The sequence below is a fragment of the Anabrus simplex genome, chromosome 1 (genome assembly GCF_040414725.1).
Source record: "Anabrus simplex isolate iqAnaSimp1 chromosome 1, ASM4041472v1, whole genome shotgun sequence".
In the NCBI taxonomy this organism is placed as follows: Eukaryota; Metazoa; Arthropoda; class Insecta; order Orthoptera; family Tettigoniidae; genus Anabrus; species Anabrus simplex.
This window is the reverse complement of record NC_090265.1, coordinates 1,138,668,366-1,138,688,207: the sequence shown is the minus strand read 5'-3', so window position 1 is coordinate 1,138,688,207 and position 19,842 is coordinate 1,138,668,366. Positions and strand designations below refer to the sequence as shown.

The following is a 19,842-nucleotide window of genomic DNA, read 5'->3' as shown; positions in this document are numbered from 1 at the left end:
GACCTTGTAGATAATTTTTTTATTCTCTTCAGTAATCAAGACTTCAGGTGTTTTATAAGGCCATAAAAGCATATATTTGGGCAGATAGTCCTTTTATGGATTTTTACAATTTATCTCTGATCTCAAGTATGTGAAATTATGTATGACTTAAAATTTGTATTTTAGTCTTCATTGTTATACAGATTGATTCAACCTGCTGCCTTTTCCAGGTTAGTAAAGGCCTCTTTCATAGCTCTTGAGCTGTGGTATCAATATCATCCACATTTGCTTAAATATGGACTGATTTGTTAATACCAGAATCTTGAACCGCCTTCTGTAATGCAATTTTGAACAGAACACAGGCCAGCGAATCTTTTTGTCGAACTTCTTCATTGGTACGGAGATGTGAATATTATTCGAATCTGAGGTTCATCTCCAGTGTAATATATTTTTGTTACCAGTACTTTCTTCTCTTTACAAGAAACATGTTTTGCAGTGTAGTGACAAACTTTCATGTTCTTCCTCTTATTGAAATTATCTGTTTAAAATAAATTAGAGAAATTTTGCTTTATAGGAATTATATCAGAGATGATACACTTAGACCCTTTCATCAGCCGTTTATGTTCATTGTTGTGAAATTCCTGTAGCATGTTTTAAAACATAGGAATTACATTCTTTCTGGGATATTCCTCCTTTCTTAAATAGTTATATAATTTTGTATTAGGGCCATTTGCGCAGTTGGTATCCTACTCTTTGGAAATTGAGGAAATAGGGTGATCAGGAGACATCAGGGAAGATATATTTCACCACAATATTTCAAACTTTTGACATGTCACAAAATTCAGTTAGATCAGTGTTTAACTCCAAGTCCCATGTCACAAATCAGAAAGGTAATTTTCAGTCTTCTCAATCTAATAATTTTCACATCTCTATAGTTGTTACATGGTTTGGCAACATAATTTAAATCTTAATTTGAGATAGAATATTTACCATGATAGTTTTTATTAATCTGGTTTTTAAAGAATATAAAACTCCTGCATTGCTATATACAGACAACCTCTATCAGAACTCGTATATGCCTATTGGAAGTCAATGAACAGGTGGTGTGTATAAATTTCGTATCAAATTCAATGCACTTTTTAACCCATTGCCATACTTTGAAGAAACCTTCCGTCCTGCAGTCTTAAGGCAGTAATATACAGGGTCTTTTTTAGCTGGCTTTGCAGCACCACTCACAGCAATATATCTCTCGGCAAATGAGTCGCCCGGCTATCGCCTTCCGTGCGTGTTTCCCTGACACACAGAGCAAGCCATAAAAAAGACCCTGTACTTTTTGTCCAGCTCCATGGCTAAATGGTTAGCGTGCTGGCCTTTGGTCACAGGGGTCCCGGGCTTGATTCACGGCAGGGTGGGGAATTTTAACCATCATTGGTTAATTTCGCTAGCACTGGGGCTGGGTGTATGTGTTGTCCTCATCATCATTTCATCCTCATCACGACGCACAGGTCGCCTACGGGAGTCAAATCAAAAGATCTGCACCTGGTGAGCCGAACATGTCTTCGGACACTCCCGGCACTAAAAGCCATACGCCATTTCATTTCATGACTTCCGTCCTGGTGCACGGAACATTTATAAGTTCATTATCGTGGTTAGCTGGTCAGAGTGGTTTATTCTATTTGTTTAGCAGTCTACCCAATAGATGTCATATGATACCTGAAACTATTTTCTCCCTGTAAAAAGTAACTCTGAGCTGAAATGCAGAAAATGACTCAGTTTTCTGCTACTTGTAAACAATCCTGGCAGCAGCCAATTGTGGCATGAATGAGGCTATTCATAACTTGCATGAAAATAGTGATGTTGAAAGTGGAAATGATTCTCTGGAGAGTGAAAACACTTACACTGACAGTGGTGAATGTGATTCCAATTTCAGTTCCGAAGTGATAGTGCCACTCGAAACTACGGTACAAAACCAGAATGCAACAAGAGCGGGTGAGAACTCTAGTAATGTCAAATATGTCAGAAACATATCAGATGTAAGGCTTTTCAGGCATTTGCTGTATTAACCAGCGTTTCGTCTTAGGTCTGACACTAGACTCATCAGAGTGGGATGTGTCAGACCCTACCCACCGACGCTGGGGTGTATGCAGGTGAACTTACCAGAAGCCCTTATAAGAGGCACAGTCTGATAACTGCATATGGGAGATAAATCTCCACAATGGAATTACTGCCCGCCTAGCTATTCCGAATGGAAAATTCTAAATTCCCATGGAGGGAATTAGATATTTTTCACCAATAGAGCATGTCAAAAATGTCAAAAACATATCAGATGATGAGTCTAGTGTCAGACCTATGACAAAACGCTGGTTAATAGAGCAAACACCTGAAAAGCCTTATATCTGATATGTTTATGACATATTTGACATGCTCTATTGGTGAAAAATATCTAATTCCCTCCATGGGAATTTAGAATTTTCCAGTGCCAAGGTCCTCCGCAAACACAATATAAAAACCGTGTTTAGCACTGCCACTAAAATTGCTCACAGTCTGAGTAAAATCGAGGACGAATTGTCCCCACTTTTACATCGTGGGGTATACGAAATTCCCTGTATTTGTGGAAAGGTATACATTGGCCAAACATGCCGGTCCGTTGGTACCTGTATGAAAGAACATGAACGTAATATTCGTCTCAACCAACCAGACAAATCTGCAATGGCTGAGCACGCTCTGTCGTCGGGTCCTGATGTCATGTTCCAAGATGCTCGAGCTCTTACCCACACTAGACACTTCAGGTCCAGGATTATACGGGAAGCTGTGGAAATACGTAGAAATCCTATCAGTTTCAACAGCGACACTGGCTATCAATTAAGTTATACCTGGTTGCCAGCTATTAAGAATTTACGTAGGTAGTTCCCTTCTCTGTCCTTTCACTTTTGTTATTTCGTCTCGGTGTTTTCCAAATTTGTACGTTCCTCGTCGCCAGATGTTTCATTCCGGGCTTGTGTATGTGTCATACACCTGTCAATATCATATGTTACGTACACACGTTATGTGAACCTCTTAGACTGATTCTGATGGTTCGGTCAGCTTCCGCTTTGAACACTAGCGTTGTGCCACGTCCTGGGAGCCATCTGGTGACGAATGAACCTACCATTTCCACTTCTATTATGTCTAAATTTTAAAGAGTCATTGTTTAAGAAGCCTTTCCCTTGGACAGTCGAGGTTTCTTCTGAAGACGCAGAGCACAGTTCTCTGCGAAACGTAAAGAATTTCACCTTATTTTCTTGACACGGCATAAGCCCAAAAGCCTATACAGTATCATGTCTATAAGTACGGGCCGTAAAAGCATCAGTGGCAAAGTAAATAGCCTGAAAATGGTTAATGTATGTCATACAGACACTAAAATATGATATATTTATTAAAATATTGTGCAGTTTGAAAATGAAAACCTACAACCTGTTTTCCAGTCATTGACCGGGTCAGGGATGTAATGAATGAAGCAGATATAGACTGTTAGTACGATGGGGTCGCCACTCCCAAAGTGATTTATTAGTGAATGATAGATGCAATGAAATGAGAATGGAGAGTGTTGCTGGAATGAAAGATGACAGGGAAAACCGGAGTACCCGGAGAAAAACCTGTCCCGCCTCTGCAAATCTCACATGGAGTGACCGGGATTTGAACCACGGTATCCAGAGGTGAGAGGCTGACGCGCTGCCGTCTGAGCCACGGAGGCTCCATTGTGTAGTTTATGCACTATAAAATCATGTTCAAATAACTGAAAAATCCATCATATGTACACATAATGTATAAGCATACGTTTTTTAACCCCTAAGGAAAAACATGCAAATGCATGGACTGCTGGTCCCCGAGTTTTATCATTTCCCCACAAGACCTTCATATGTAAACAAATTTGTTGTACTCTTAGAAACAATGGGTTGGAATTTGACTTGCTTTTTGCTAATTGTCATAATATTGAATATCCCGGGGCCGATGACCGATGTTAGGCCCTTTAAACAAGCATCGTCATCATCATCATCATCATCATCATCATCATAATTTAATATCCTTGTTTAATTTTTTAAGAGAAATATAAGTAAGTTCTTGAGGAGAATTCAAGTGGCCTTTTAGAAATTAGTTTCAACAGACAAGTTCAGTATTCAGCATTACACATACTTCACGGGAGGCTATATACTATACATGTTGAAACACACAGGAAATACATGAAATTTTAACTGGTACTTAACACAAGTGACATCTATCAATTTATTTTTCAGCTAATTTTAGTGGAGAGTAGGTTTAGCCAACTTCATATGTTATATGCATTGACTCATCGGCTGCTTTTTTTTTTTTTTTTTTTGGTCATTAACTATCTCATTTTCTACCATAATTTATTTCATTACTACATGTAATTTTGTCTTGCTGATGCTTATGGATAGTATTGTTATTAATAAAACATTATGTGTCTTATTAATCTAAATTGAGGATGACCCAATTAGTACGTACTCGCACACAATTATATTAAACGATGAATGACCACACTCCATTAGTAAATGTCTATTTACAAAGTCCCTGTCTTCCTCACAGTAGCTAGTCTGACTTGCCCGTATTATCTGGAAGGTGGTAATCCTGACTTACAACGCACGCAGCAACTGCACGCCGACAGATATGAACGCAAGGCTTCTGGCCATAACACACAATCACTGTTCCTCGGGTCTACTGCAGAGGGCGTCCGCCCTTCACACAGTCAACACAGACAATTTATGTATTCATTCCACACAGTGAACCACTTAACACTGACAACTAAAGAGCAACAGCTCAACAATGCTAACCAGCACTATAACGTTTCTCACAACATAACTGCACCGCTCTACTCACATCTGTGGGAATACATCCATAGTACTGCAAGGCAGTACATACGTACTCTGCTCAGTACACGACAATAATCTGACTCCGGTGGGACACTGAAAAACAACCAGCATTGCTGCCGTCCAGCTCCAGTCATTCACTCTTCGTCGGTGTGCCTAGTGTACACGGACAATACGCCACTCAGTAGATGACACTCTGACACTGATTGGACACGAAAGACAGCCAGCACTACTGCTGTCACACTTCAACTACTCAACTGCCCATTTTGCGCCTAGCCTCCTTTTCATAATGTGATGATGGGAGTACTAGAATCTTTGTGATCAGGCTAGAGAGGGAAGTTTCTCTTTTCCTGTTCCAGAAGGCTCATGGGGAAACTAGGACAAAGAGAGCAATAAAGGAGAGACTGTGGCATGTCATCGGGCTGGCTGGGAAATCCCCAGACTGTCTTCTTCTTTTCTTCATGGGGCCTCTAAATATTAGTTCCTAATTAGCATCGACCTCAAGGATCTTTTGCTACCATGTTTTTCCTTCATTCCCACGTAACCTAGATATACCTGCTCCCTTCACAAAGCTGCAGGTTGTTCTTATTGAGTCTTGTTGGATTTTTTTTCTCTCTCTCTTCACCTGGCAGTCCTAGAGTGGAGTGGAGTCCTAGAGTACACGGACAGTACGCCACTCAGATGATACTCTTGATACTGGTTGGACACGATAGGTCTTGAGTATGCTTCTTGTTTGTTTCTTTTATCAGTTCCTTTGCAAGCTTGCATCCTGGAGTATTTTTTCCAGCGCCTCACATTCGAAAAGTGTGTGTTCATCTGATTCCTCTGCTTCATTGTAATTCCTACATTTATTGTCTCTTATTACTCCATTCTATGTAGGTATTTTTTCAGATGGCAGTGTCCTGTCAGCAGTCCTACTCCCCATCTTATATTTTCTCTGCGGAGTTTCAACGGTTCTTTAGTATGCTTCTTGTTTGGTCCTTTTAGCAGTTCCTTTGCAAGCTTGCATCCTGGAGTATTTTTCCATTTCTCCATTTATGTCTTTTGTACCCATTTCCTATGCAGTGTCCGGCTTGTGCATAGGAAATCCCACATACAGGTTCTGGGCCTACAAAATGTGTTTCTGCCCCTTTCCTGGCCAGTTTATCTGCCTTTTCCTTTCCTTCTATACCTGTATGCCCTGGTACCCATATCATTTTGACATTGTTGTACTTTGAGAGTTTCAGGAGAAGTGAATGGTAGTACCAGACAATTTTGGGTATTATCCGGACTGCTTCTAGTGCTGTAATAGCCGCTTGGCTATCCGTAAAAATGAAAATGTTCTTATTCGTATTGTTCATTTTCAGATTTTCTTCAAGACATGTTGTGATAGCTATCACTTCCGCTTGAAAGACTGTAGTGTGTTTGCCCAGGCTCATCTGGATTGATCTCTCTGGTCTTTCCCCGTTGATCCCTCCTCCTGTGCCATCCACAGTCTTTGAGCCATCAGTCCACCACACTATATCTTCTTTTTCAGTATTCCATTTGTTGATATTCCAGTCATCTTCTTTTATTATCTGGGTCCCATACGGTTTTTCAAAGTTGTACTTTGGTATCATATGATCAGAAGGCATGTGTAGAACTTCCTTTGTTATTATTCTGTTAATTTTACAGTGTCGTAGATTGGGTTTTTGTGCATTCCAGCACTCTGATTGTGCCAATCTATATGAACTCATTCTAGCCTGTCCTTTTATGAAATTGCATAGTGATGGGAGGTCTAGTAAAATATTCAAGGCTTCTGTCGGCATAGTTCTTATAGCTCCAGTTATGGCTATGCATGCCGTTCTCTGTAGGCTATCCAATCTACTACTGACTTTTCCTCTTTTTGCCACCAGATGCTTGCAGCATAGGCCATCAATGGTCTAATGATCATTGTATATATCCACATGACCATTGATGGTCTTAAGCCCCATGTCTTCCCGACGGCTCTTTTACATGCATACAGCAAGTTCTTGGCCCAGGTTATGTTCCTTTCTATATGTGGATTCCAGGTTACATTTTTATCTAACACTACACCTAGGTGCAGTGCATGGAAGAATCCCGTTTATATCTGAAATAGAGGCGGGCGGAACCACCGGTTGACGCGTTTTTCGGATGACGTGGTAAATATTTTTGGAATTTATATGTCGAAATATAAATGCGTAAACTCTGTTAAGCAAAGGTGCATTCTGTGTATTAACATTAAAATATTTACATAATGTCACTCATTGTATAAAATCAGTGATTTTCTTCTGAATTTTCTTCGTGCAGCTATGTCGTGCCACCGTTTAATCAACCATATATCAGCTGGTGTACATTCATTGCTTTGTTCAACAAAGTGCAAAGTAACTTGAAACAATGAAACAATTTTTTGTTACTACTGAACTGAATACTGTATACAGTAATTTTATTATAGTACTGTAAATAAAGCGTGTGGTACAGTATTTTAATAAAAATTCAAAATCAGGTTTACCAGGAAGGTGTCCAGATAGAAGAGGTGACTAACACTAATGAGATATTAAAATTCATCTACGATAACAAAGATACAAAAAACTAAAAAAGCAACTGGAATTGATAAGATTTGTGGGGATTTACTAAAGACAATGGCTTGGGATACAGTACAATATCTGAAGTACTTATTTGATTACCGTTTGCATGAAAGAACTATACCAAATGAATGGAGAGTTGCTATAGCCCCTGTGTATAAAGGGAAGGGTGATAAACATAAAGCCAAAAATTACAGGCCAGTCAGTTTGACATGTTTTACATGTAAGCTTATGGAAAGCATTATTTCTGATATATTAGACACTAGCTGATGTACCCGTGCTTCGCTACGGAATTCTACATTGTATACAGAATTCGATGTTCGGTAATGTACACATTGTGAGTAGGTTTATAATAAATTGCATAGCTCTTAACGTTACCCTAGAAACACGACATAGCAGTCACTAAACATCTTTTTTATTTGAAAAATGGTTTAGGGAATTTTCATTGTAATGGTAGGCTCTCTTTCCTGCCATCAATCACAATCAAGTTCGTGAATTTTTATTATAATGACAAACTCTGCCTCTCCACCTGCCTTTTTACATCCGTGAAAAGACTGCCTTAGTGGTTTTCCCAACTGAAATCAACATAGGTCATTACAATGACTCCAGTAGGAATGTTGCGATTAAAAGCAATGCTGTCATATGAAATACTCGGATTATTTGGAAAAAAAACCCCACATTTTCTCATTTTTAACGAACAGTAGTACAAATGCCGATCTAAAAGTCCAAAGTTCCAGAGCTGGAATGACCAGACCACAGACAGCTGTGAGCCGTGAACATACTTTTACTTTTGCGAGAGAGTGGGGGCAAAGAATGGAGTGTCCCAGGGCATAAACTATGCCATTTTAATCCCAGTTTCCCAGGAGTACCCGATGATTTGGAAAATCTCAATTCACTGCAGTGTGGGGGTGGGGGGATCCATCGGACTTGAAGACTAATTTTTCCGTCAAGCAAGAGGAGAAATCCCCCCTTGGCTGCTAATTTGGAATAAAATGAATGTAGAAATTAATAAATCTGAAGAGGAAGAAACTTTTCTTAAGAAAAGTCTCATTTCAGGGTTGAATTTTGAGTTATTTAGTGAATTGTGTAGCTATAATTCGGAATAGGCCAAAATTGTAATTCTAGACCAGGTCATAAGTGAACCTCTGCCATTATTCTGTTAATTGTGCACTCTCTTGTCTTTGCTGGTGGGATGTAGTGTTTACAGTGCACTTTGTCTTTTGGTGTAGGCTAGAATAAATTTGTTATTTTTCATTGTCCTCTCTGTCTCATCCTTGGCTTTGACAATATGAAAGTGGCTGAGGTACGAGCGATTCTAGTAATACCGTTCCTTATGTAGCCAGTGGCGTGAAAATATCGCTCATAGGGTCAGTTGGTACATGCATTTCAGTGGGCTTGGCAGACTGATATGTTATAGCAACTTCTGGCTTAGTGAGGAAAGCAACGGCAAACTACCTCACTCCTCATTTCCCTAGTATGCCTCTTCAGTGACACCTAGGCTATCTATGACAGCTGTTGGTGGAGCTGTAGAGGATCAGATCGGCCTTCGGGCTGAATACCCAACATACAACATGTGCACACTGATGAATTCAATCAGCGCATCAGGGTGGGGATCGAATAGCTGGAATACTCTGATGAACCAGCGTGTTACGTACCAGCAGTATCAGAAAATGTTTAAACCAGAGGAATGATATCGTCCCTACTCTGGCAAACTAACGAATCTGCAAATTGTCCAAATGTTAGGAGAGCTGAAAGAAGTTGTGATTACTCATGTAAAATCAATTTTTATATTTAATGATTGGTTTTATGTGTTAGCCATACAGAACGAGCTGCAGATGTGAGACTTTGTCAGAGGGTAGACAATATATAAATAATAAAATCTAGACCAAAACTTCAGAACTACAGATTCCCCAGTTTGTCACTTTCGCTAGTTTGCCAGAGTGGCGACGATATGCTAGAGAGGAAAGTTATCTAACTCCCTTGCTATTTCCTGCCAGTATTCAGGTAGGCTGTTATTCTTGGTTCGCAGCAGTAATCCCATTTATCGGAGATAAGTGGCAGCCTTAGAGACAAAGAACATCACAACAAACAATGGTCAACGTAATGTTATTGTTGATCAGTTTTATGAGCTTTCGATATTGTAGGCCTTCACATTTAGTTTTCTTCCGACTCTCAAATACCACTTATCATAGTCGGTATGGTAAAACTGTATAAAACATAAATGATTGGAAATTGTATTCTCTATAAATTCTGTTATGTAGTACTTTTCGATTAGGACCAATAACAGGTATTTAAGAACTAAATTTTAGGTGCCTTCCCCTAAACTACCATTTCATCCATGGTGAATACAATTGTTTATAGCTTAGACTGTAGTTTCTTATTCCCCAACTCTACATACCGATTTTCATTAAATTCTGTTTACCCATTTTCTCGTGACCTGGCGTTGATATGGACTTAGCAACAAAAATACAAAATTCATTAATATCTCTGTTATCATAGCCGGTACGGTGAAAATATTTAAGACAAATGATCTGAAATTTAATTCTACATAACATTATTCTGCAGTATATATCGATAGGACCATTAATAACACAAATATTTGAGAATTAACTTTTAGGCCTTCCCCTAAACTACTGTTTTGCTCAGCATGAACTTAATGATTTATAGCCTAGATTGTAGTGGCTTTTTCCCAGATTTTACATACCAATTTTCATTAAATTTTCTTTACCCGTTTTCTTGTGGTGCATATACATACATACATACATACATACATACCTAGACAGACAGACAGACAGACATACAGAAATTACGGAAAAGGAAGAAGTGCAGTTTCTTGTTACTGTGGACACGATCGATACAGATATACCATTCTTTTTAAATGCTGAGTAATGTATAGACAAAACTCTTATTTTTTATATATATGTATATATAGATGTTTGTAAAATTAATAACTGGTTCAATAGAAGGCAGTTCATGTTTAGGGAAGGTTATTCCTCTGAAGCTCAACTTGTAGGATTGCAGGAAGATATAGCAGGTATCCTAGATCCGAGAGGTCAAATGGACTGTGTTTGCAGATGGTGTTATACTGTATCTGTATATATTAAATAAGAGTTTTGTCTGTACATTGCTCAGAATTTGAAAAGAATGGTATTTCTGTATCGGTCATGTCCAAAGTAACAAGGAAATGCATTTTTTACTTTTCCGTAATTTCTGTCTGTATATATGTATGTATGTATGCATCTATATATCACAAGAAAACGGCTGAAGAGGATTTAATGAAAATCGGTATGTAAAGTCGGGTGATGAACCACTACAATCTGGGCTACAAATTATTTTATTCACGCTGAGTGAAATGGTAGGTTAGGGGAAGGCCTGAAATTTTATTCTCAAATATTTGTTATTAGTGGTCGTATCTTCACGGAAATTGGTATACAAAGTCGGGGAATAAGTCGCTATAATCTAGGCCATCAATAATTTTATTCACACTGAGTGAAATAGTAGTTTAGGGGAAGGCCTGAAATGTAATTCTCAAATAAGTTATTATTGTTATTAGTGGTCGTATCGATAAATACTACATAACTAACATTAGTTATGTCGTATGTCAGTAGTAGTTATGTAAGAAGTTATTTAATTTACGATCACTTATATCTTATACATTGTTACCGTACCGCATATAATCACAGAGATGTTCATGAATTTGGATTTTTGTTACTAAGTCCATATCAGCGCAGAGTCACGAGAAAATGGGTAAACAGAATTGAGTGAAAATCAATATGTAAAGTCTGAGAATAAGGAATTACAGTCTGCGATATAAATAATTTTGTAAGACGCCCTAATATCACATAGTCGAAAGAAAACTAACGTGAAGGCCTGCAATATAGAAAGCTCATAAACTTGATCAGCAATAACATTACATTGAACATTATTTGTTGTGATGTGCTTTTTCTCTTCTGTTTCCACTCAACCCCGATAGAAAGGATTACTGCAGCGTACCGAGGTTTTTTAAATTTGCTTCACGTCGCACCAACATGGATAGGTCTTATGGCGACGATGGGATAGGAAAGGAATAGGGGTGTGAAGGAAGCAGCTTTGGCTTTAATTAAGATACAGCCTGGTGTGACTGGTGTGGAAATGGGAAACTACGGAATACCATCTTCAGGGATGCCGGCAGTGGGATTCGAATCCACTATCTCCCGGATGTAAGCTCACAGCTGTGCGTCCCTAACCACACGGTCAACTCGCCTGGTCGTACCGAGTGTAACAGCCTGCCTGTATATTGGCGGAAAGTAGCTGGAAAGTTAGATAACTTTCTTCTTTAGCATGCCATTCCCCTGGTTCATACATTTTCTGATATTACTGGTACGTTACACACTGGTTCATCGTAGCATTCGAGCTATTCTATCCCTACTCTGAGGCACTGATTGGAATGAGTAGTGTGCTTATTTAACGGAATAATGACAGAGGAGTGTTCACGGCATTTTGCGACCTGGTTATTCCAGCTCTGGAACTTCGGACTCTTAGATCGGCACCGTAGTACTGATTGAAATAATAACATTAAGTTATTTATTAGACCACCTAATCAATACAAAATCGACTTGGATGATTTACATAAATTTGTTAGCTAATAGTGGTACATGTTTCGCCTTCCCTGAAGGCATCATCAGCCATAGTCTTAACCTTAAATTAAAAATAAGCGTCTAAATAACATGTAGTAATGAAATGAATTTTAAAATCTTGAAGAGATTTGAAGTAAAATAACATTAAAAATAACAATGATGGTTTGAAAATACAATGTGATGAGATATAATAGTGGAAGTATTAACAAAATTAACATTAGAAGGCTGCTAAAATAAGTACAATGGATAAATTAACAGATTGTTATACAACAAGTAGTAAGATTGCATAAAAGTAAAGTTGATAGTCTGGCGGTTATAATTAGACGATGGCGAAAAATCGTATATAATCAAAGTAAAGAAGAGAGAATAAAAGTCAAATTTAGTCGAGAGATCCGAAGTTAATCATGATCTTGAAGATAAAAGACGAAAGTCAGATGCATATGGTGAAGTTGTAGAACACGTTGAGGATATGAAGTTGGTGAATAGAAGTTGAAGAACAGTTTCAAATAGGATCACTATGGACCATCTCAAAATTTGAAGTGATGTTCAAATGTTGTAAATTGTGAGTTTGTAGATATTCTAGTTGAAAAAGCATATAAAAGTGGAATCTGTAAAAGGAAGCAAGAAACGTAGAGTTAATTGTGTAAAAAGATATTTGAAAAATATTGACGTAGAATCGTGTGCACTTACCATTTGACGGTGACAAAGATAGCTTGTAACATTATGAGTTAGAAGTATTTGCAACATTAGACTTCTTGCTACGTGTGTTATAACTGAAGTTTTGTGCTGGAGGGGGATCTGTTTGCGTTGACGTAACTATTGTAGGGGGGCTGCTATTGGTGGGAGGGAAGGAAGAGAGTGTATTACTGCGCGTGTTGTAACGGTGTAAGGCTATTGGAGGGAGCGATGTTACGGTGGGTGTGGCTATGGGTTTATTGGTTGTATTTGAATTAGAGGTACTAGCGGCGGGGGGGAAGGGAGGGGGGTATATTAGCTGTAGGGGAGGTGGGAACTCTAATTGATGTGAGGTTGAAGATTTTTAAGAATTTGTTGGTGAGGGAAGTTGATTCTCGTAATAAAATAAGAATCTGTTCATACAAGGGGCTTTTTTTTTATCAATAGTGTCATTTAGATTCTTATCTTTATTAAAATGTTGGTCGAGGAAAATAAATAAGGTTTCATATTAAGAATTTGTTGGTGAGGGAAGTTGATTCTCGTAATAAAATAAGAATCTGTTCATACAAGGGGCTTTTTTTTTTATCAATAGTGTCATTTAGATTCTTATCTTTATTAAAATGTTGGTCGAGGAAAATAAATAAGGTTTCATATTCTGTCATGAGTTTGCTTTTATCGACTCTTTTTAGGATATGGAGGTCTTGTTCTATTGTGGTGAATTTATGCCCGGTGTCCCTCATATGGTTGGCCATTGCGGAGAATTTGTTGTGTCTTTGGGCATTGTAATGCTCGGCGTATATGGTAGAGAAGCTGCGGCCAGTTTGGCCAACATAAGAAAAATTACATGTAGATCATTTCAATCTGTATATTCCTGATCCAGAGTAACTATTGTCTGTGATGTTAATAGAGTTGTGATTGAAGAATAAATTACGATTAGTGTTTTTTGTTGTGTAGGCTATTTTTATTTTGTGCTTCATTAATGAATTGGTTATCGGGTAAATGCTATGGTTAGTGAACGTGAATTTAGCGTATTTTGGTTTGACGGGTTTCAATGGAGTTAAATTGGTAGCTAGTTTCAGTTTGGTTTTATTGATGATTTTATCAATCATACTCGTGTTAAATCCATTGAATTTAGCTATTTCCTTGATGAATAGTAATTCTTTCTTTAAATTAATAGAGGACATAGGGATCTTTAATGCTCTATATATTAAACTGTGATAAGTGGCTTTTTTATGTGAGTTGGGATGTAAAGAATCATTTTTTATGGTTGTTGGAGAAAAGGTGGGTTTTCTGTATATTTGGAAGTCGAATTTGTTCAATGCTCGTGTGATTTTGATATCTAAGAAGTTCAAAGAGTTATTGAACTCATCTTCTTTAGTGAATTTAATATTATTATCTAAGTTGTTGAGAAATGATAGTATGTAATTGCTGTTGTTGATTTGTTTATCAATGATAGCTATGGTATCATCAACATAGCGATGCCAAAGACAGAGTCCGTTGATGTTATTAATAATCTTACTATGTTCGAGAGTATCTAAGTATATATCGGCTAGTATACCAGATAACGGGTCTCCCATCGCTAGACCTTCTTGTTTGTAAATTTTCTTATTGAAGGTAAAATAGTTGTTTTCTAAAATGAAATTAAGTAATTTTAACCATTCATCAATTTCGATTTTACTCAATGTGCTTTGTTTCAACAGATTGTTTTTTATGATGTTAATAGTATTGTTGATAGGGATATTAGTATACATGTTGGTGATGTCAAAAGAACATAAAACGTGGTTTGGTTGTAGACTGAACTTATTTAGGGAATTACAAAATTCGATCGAGTTCTTTATGGGGTTGGAGTTGTGAAATTTGAAGTGTTTAGGAATTTGTGTAGGAATTGAGAGGTTTTATAGGTAGGACTATTGATACTATTAATTATAGGCCGAATGGGGACATCATTATTATGAATTTTGTCCAGTGATCTGACTGTAGGTAATTTTGGGTTCATTACAGTTCATTTCTGATAATCATGATCATTTAAAATGAAGTTCGAATTTTTAAGAAGGTTCTTTAAGTTACGCTGTATTTTGTTTGTTGGATCTTTGTTAATTAAGGTATAGGTATTGTCTGAAAAAAAAGTTTCAGTTTTATTGATGTAATCTTGTTTGTTCATTATTACTATGGTGTTGCCCTTATCTGCTTTTGTAATTACTACGTTGTTGTTATGGATTTTGGATTTCAGGTTTAGAATTTGTTTCGAGACGTTGTAGTTATTATTAGATGTTATCTCATTAATCAAAGTTGGGAGTTTCTTTTTTATTTCATATCGTACGTCATTCTGTTTATCAATTGGGATTTGTTTATCGATATTAGTTTCGGTTTCAGCGATGGTAGTGATGATGTCTTCTGCCTTTTTGTGATTAGACCAATTATGTTTGATGCCTTTATCTAATAGATTTAATTCTTGGTTAGAGAAGGTTGCATTAGATACGTTGATTGTAGTGGGAATGTTACTCAAATGGGAAGGGGACACTTTGTTGTTTGTATTTTGGTCAGGAGTTTTACATTTGTTTTCTTGAAGACAAAGTAATTTATGATTTAGGGTTTTCTGTTTCTTGTCTAATACGTAAGATAGTTGGAGGTCAGTGTACCTTAAAAATGAGCTCCATTCAAGTGGGTCTAATTTCTGAGAGATGGTCAAATGAGTCCTATATAATTGTAAATTTAGTAGAGATTTCTTCTTCTCTACCAGATACGCCGAGCATTACAATGCCCAAAGACACAACAAATTCTCCGCAATGGCCAACCATATGAGGGACACCGGGCATAAATTCACTACAATAGAATAAGACCTCCATATCCTAAAAAGAGTCGATAAAAGCAAACTCATGACAGAATATGAAACCTTATTTATTTTCCTCGACCAACATTTTAATAAAGATAAGAATCTAAATGACACTATTGATAAAAAAAGCCCCTTGTATGAACAGATTCTTATTTTATTACGAGAATCAACTTCCCTCACCAACAAATTCTTAAAAATCTTCAACCTCACATCAGTTAGAGTTCCCACCTCCCCTACAGCTAATATACCCCCCTCCCTTCCCCCCGCCGCTAGTACCTCTAATTCAAATACAACCAATAAACCCATAGCCACACCCACCGTAACATCGCTCCCTCCAATAGCCTTACACCGTTACAACACGCGCAGTAATACACTCTCTTCCTTCCCTCCCACCAATAGCAGCCCTCCTCCAATAGTTACGTCAACGCAAACAGATCCCCCTCCAGCACAAAACTTCATTTATAACACACGTAGCAAGAAGTCTACTGTTGCAAATACTTCTAACTCATAATGTTACAAGCTATCTTTGTCACCGTCAAATGGTAAGTGCACACGATTCTACGTCAATATTTTTCAAATATCTTTTCACACAATTAACTCTACGTTTCTTGCTTCCTTTTACAGATTCCACTTTTATATGCTTTTTCAACTAGAATATCTACAAACTCACAATTTACAACATTTGAACATCACTTCAAATTTTGAGATGGTCCATAGTGATCCTATTTGAAACTGTTCTTCAACTTCTATTCACCAACTTCATATCCTCAACGTGTTCTACAACTTCACCATATGCATCTGACTTTCGTCTTTTATCTTCAAGATCATGATTAACTTCGGATCTCTCGACTAAATTTGACTTTTATTCTCTCTTCTTTACTTTGATTATATACGATTTTTCGCCATCGTCTAATTATAACCGCCAGACTATCAACTTTACTTTTATGCAATCTTACTACTTGTTGTATAACAATCTGTTAATTTATCCATTGTACTTATTTTAGCAGCCTTCTAATGTTAATTTTGTTAATACTTCCACTATTATATCTCATCACATTGTATTTTCAAACCATCATTGTTATTTTTAATGTTATTTTACTTCAAATCTCTTCAAGATTTTAAAATTCATTTCATTACTACATGTTATTTAGACGCTTATTTTTAATTTAAGGTTAAGACTATGGCTGATGATGCCTTCAGGGAAGGCGAAACATGTACCACTATTAGCTAACAAATTTATGTAAATCATCCAAGTCGATTTTGTATTGATTAGGTGGTCTAATAAATAACTTGATGTTATTATTTCAATCAAATACAATCAATACGGACCAAAAATGATATTTATTACATGTAATACCGTAGTACTGTTCGTTGAAAGTGAGAAAGTGTGCGTTGTTGTTTTTTTTTTCCTTTTTTTTCTTTTTTTTTTTCATTTGATTGAGTATTTTATATGATTACATTGCTTTCAATCGCTATATTTCTACTAACGTTTTTGTAATGACCTATCTTGAATTCAGTTAGGAAAACCACCAAGTCAGTCTTTCTGAGAATCCCGTAGCGAAGCACGGGTACATCAGCTAGTAGAGAAATAAGTTACAAGATTGTGAGCAACTGCAGAAAGATATCTACAGTGTTATGAGATGGACAGCAGGCACTAGTATGATGATAAATAGGGTTAAAAGTCAGGTTTGTAAGTTTCACTATTAGGAAAAGTCCTCTCAGGTTTAATTACTTTGTTAATGGGGTGAGAATTCCTTATGGGGATCACTGTAAGCTCCTAGGTGTTAATATAAGGGTAACCACACAAACAGTATTGTAAATAAAGGGTACAGATCTCTGCACATGGTTATGTGGGTATTAGGGATTGTAGTAAGGATGTAAAGGAGGGGGCATTCAAATCTCTGGTAAGACCCCAACTAGAATATGGTTCCAGTGTATGTGACCCTCACCAGGATTACTTGATTCAAGAACTGGAAAAAATCTAAAGAAAAGCGGCTCAATTTGCTCTGGGTGATTTCTGACAAAAGAGTAGGGTTGCAAAAATGGTGCAAAGTTAGGCTGGGAAAACTCTGGAAAAAGGTGACTAGATGCTCACCTAAGTAGTATGTTCAGAGCTTTCGCTGGAGAGATGGCGAGGAACTACATTAGTAGATGAATAAGTTCGAGTGGTGGTTTTTAAAAGTAGGAAAATCGCAATATGAAGATAAGATTGGAATTCAGGACGACGAATTGGGGCATTATTCATTTAAAGGAAGAGGAGTTAGGGATTGGAATAATTTACCAAGGGAGACGTTCAATAAATTTCCAAATTCATTGTAGTTATTTAAGAAAAGACAAGGTAAAAAACAGGTAGGGAATCTGTCACCTGGGTGACTACCCTAAATGCAGACTAGTGGTGATTGAAATGTCATCAACTGCCTTACCAACAGCTGGTTTTGATAAATTTGTGTCTTTGTAGAAATTTTACATCTGTCATGTTTTCAAAATCATTACATTATGAAACCCTCTTCTATCAGGAAAAGTTGTTAAAAATATCTAAATACAGCAATTCAGTTCCCAAACCATGATTCATGGAACAGACAGTTAGCGAGATAATGTTAAACATTTGACACCGGGGAGTGGCTAATGGTTTTAAAAAATGTTAATGTTAACATTTGTTGATGAAACACATTTTTTGTTAATTTGAATGTTAAAATGATTGAACAACTTCATAAGTATTATCATCAGTTGATGAAACTGGGCGTATTGTTGTTTGTCCAACCCTTGTCCCGTTTCTCTACAGGGTCAGGCATGAGGTGAGGTGAGATGAGATGAATCTGTCGTTGTGGGTTTTTATGACCAGATGCCCTTCCTGATGTCAAGCTCATCAGAGGAGTTAATGAGATGAAATGAATGGCTTGATATATGATGCTAGGAAGGGAGAGGGTGAAACCTGGTGCCGGCACGTAACCTACTCCTGTCGAATAGCACCAAGGGGTCTGCTCAAGGCTTAACGTTCCCATCCGACGGATGAATCACTATCAACAGCATCATATGCCCTCACTCCGTATGAACACTGCGGAGAGGATTGGAATTTAATCCATGCTTTTGGCTTGCAATCTAGTGATTATAACTTTTATACCACCACCCTACCCTACCGGCCAACATTCTGATGGTGAAAATTTTTCGACCAATGGGACTCAAACCAGCTAACCTCTATGTTAGACCGTTTAGACTTCAAGGACTTAACGATCATGGCCACCATGCGGGCTAAACTGGGCCTAAACTTTTTAATGATAAACTTAACAAATCAAGGTATTTTGATGTATGGGTGCAACATTACAAAAGGAATGCATTTTTAGTTCAGTCACAAGCAGTCTTACCTAAGAATCAGACAGTCTCCTTCCTTGTTACACTTTATTTTCATATCGAATACGGTGTACCTGAGCCTGGTACTGTGGTGTGAAACATGATCAGTGGCCCAGTATATGGGGTTTCATTGGAGAAAGCTGCTCATAATATCGTCCCATTGCCAAATTGATGTGGCTAGAATTTCTACTAATATAAAACAGATGCATGAAATTTAAAAATTTGCTACAATATACATATACTTGGGTAGAAAGATGCCTCTAGAATCATTTTGGTCAACAGCCTACTACAGAATCCTGTGGTGTGGTAGAGGACGATATTTAGATTGCGATCTAATGTTCTGAAAAATATGTAGGCCTATATCATTCTCTTCTTTATTCTTGCTTAATTTCAAAGTGATTTCTGGAAGCTAAACTGGTTTTGAATGATGTAGCAGCATTGTATGTCATGAAAGGACACATTTTTACTTAAAATATAGTTTCTTTACCACTTAAACTGCTAGTGTTATTTGTGGAAAGCAAATAATGGAAACAGTTTTAAATAATTCCTCTTATATGTTTCAATCCATTCGCTTTTATACACTCGCCTGGAAAATTAGTAAATATGTACATAAGGGCTTTTCCCTAATGAGCGATTCATTTGATTTGTGAAAATTTGCCTACACTTCTTCCTTCATGTGTTTCAGTCATTGGATGGTCAGAATATCTACAACTCTTGCTGTACTCTGCGTATCGAGTACTCAAAGCTGACAAGCCTTAATGTGAAGTACAACAATGACAAGAGCCGTGACTACACCAATCCCAACCTGCCAACTGGTGATCCTGGTTTGGATGCTGCCACCCTTGCTCTAGGGGGTGAGTTCTGTAAGGAAATTCTCTACTTGCTGTTATTGTTGTTTATTATTATTATTATTATTATTATTATTATTATTATTATTATTATTATTATTATTATTATTACTG

At 37.3% G+C, this 19,842-nt stretch overlaps 1 protein-coding gene across 14 annotated transcripts in view; it reads left to right on the top strand.

Moving 5' to 3' along the window:
- The window catches only part of heph (polypyrimidine tract-binding protein 1 heph), a 1,355,684-nt gene that overhangs the window by 1,233,557 nt on the left and 102,285 nt on the right, over window positions 1-19,842 (top strand). For 12 of the 14 annotated variants that reach the window (XM_067137384.2, XM_067137386.2, XM_067137376.2 and 9 more), the window contains one exon: window positions 19,566-19,743. In XM_067137384.2, the coding sequence (XP_066993485.1) occupies window positions 19,566-19,743 (178 nt within the window). The remainder of the gene's footprint in view (window positions 1-19,565; window positions 19,744-19,842) is intronic. The other 2 variants (XM_067137387.2, XM_067137377.2) reach the window with 1 other exon arrangement.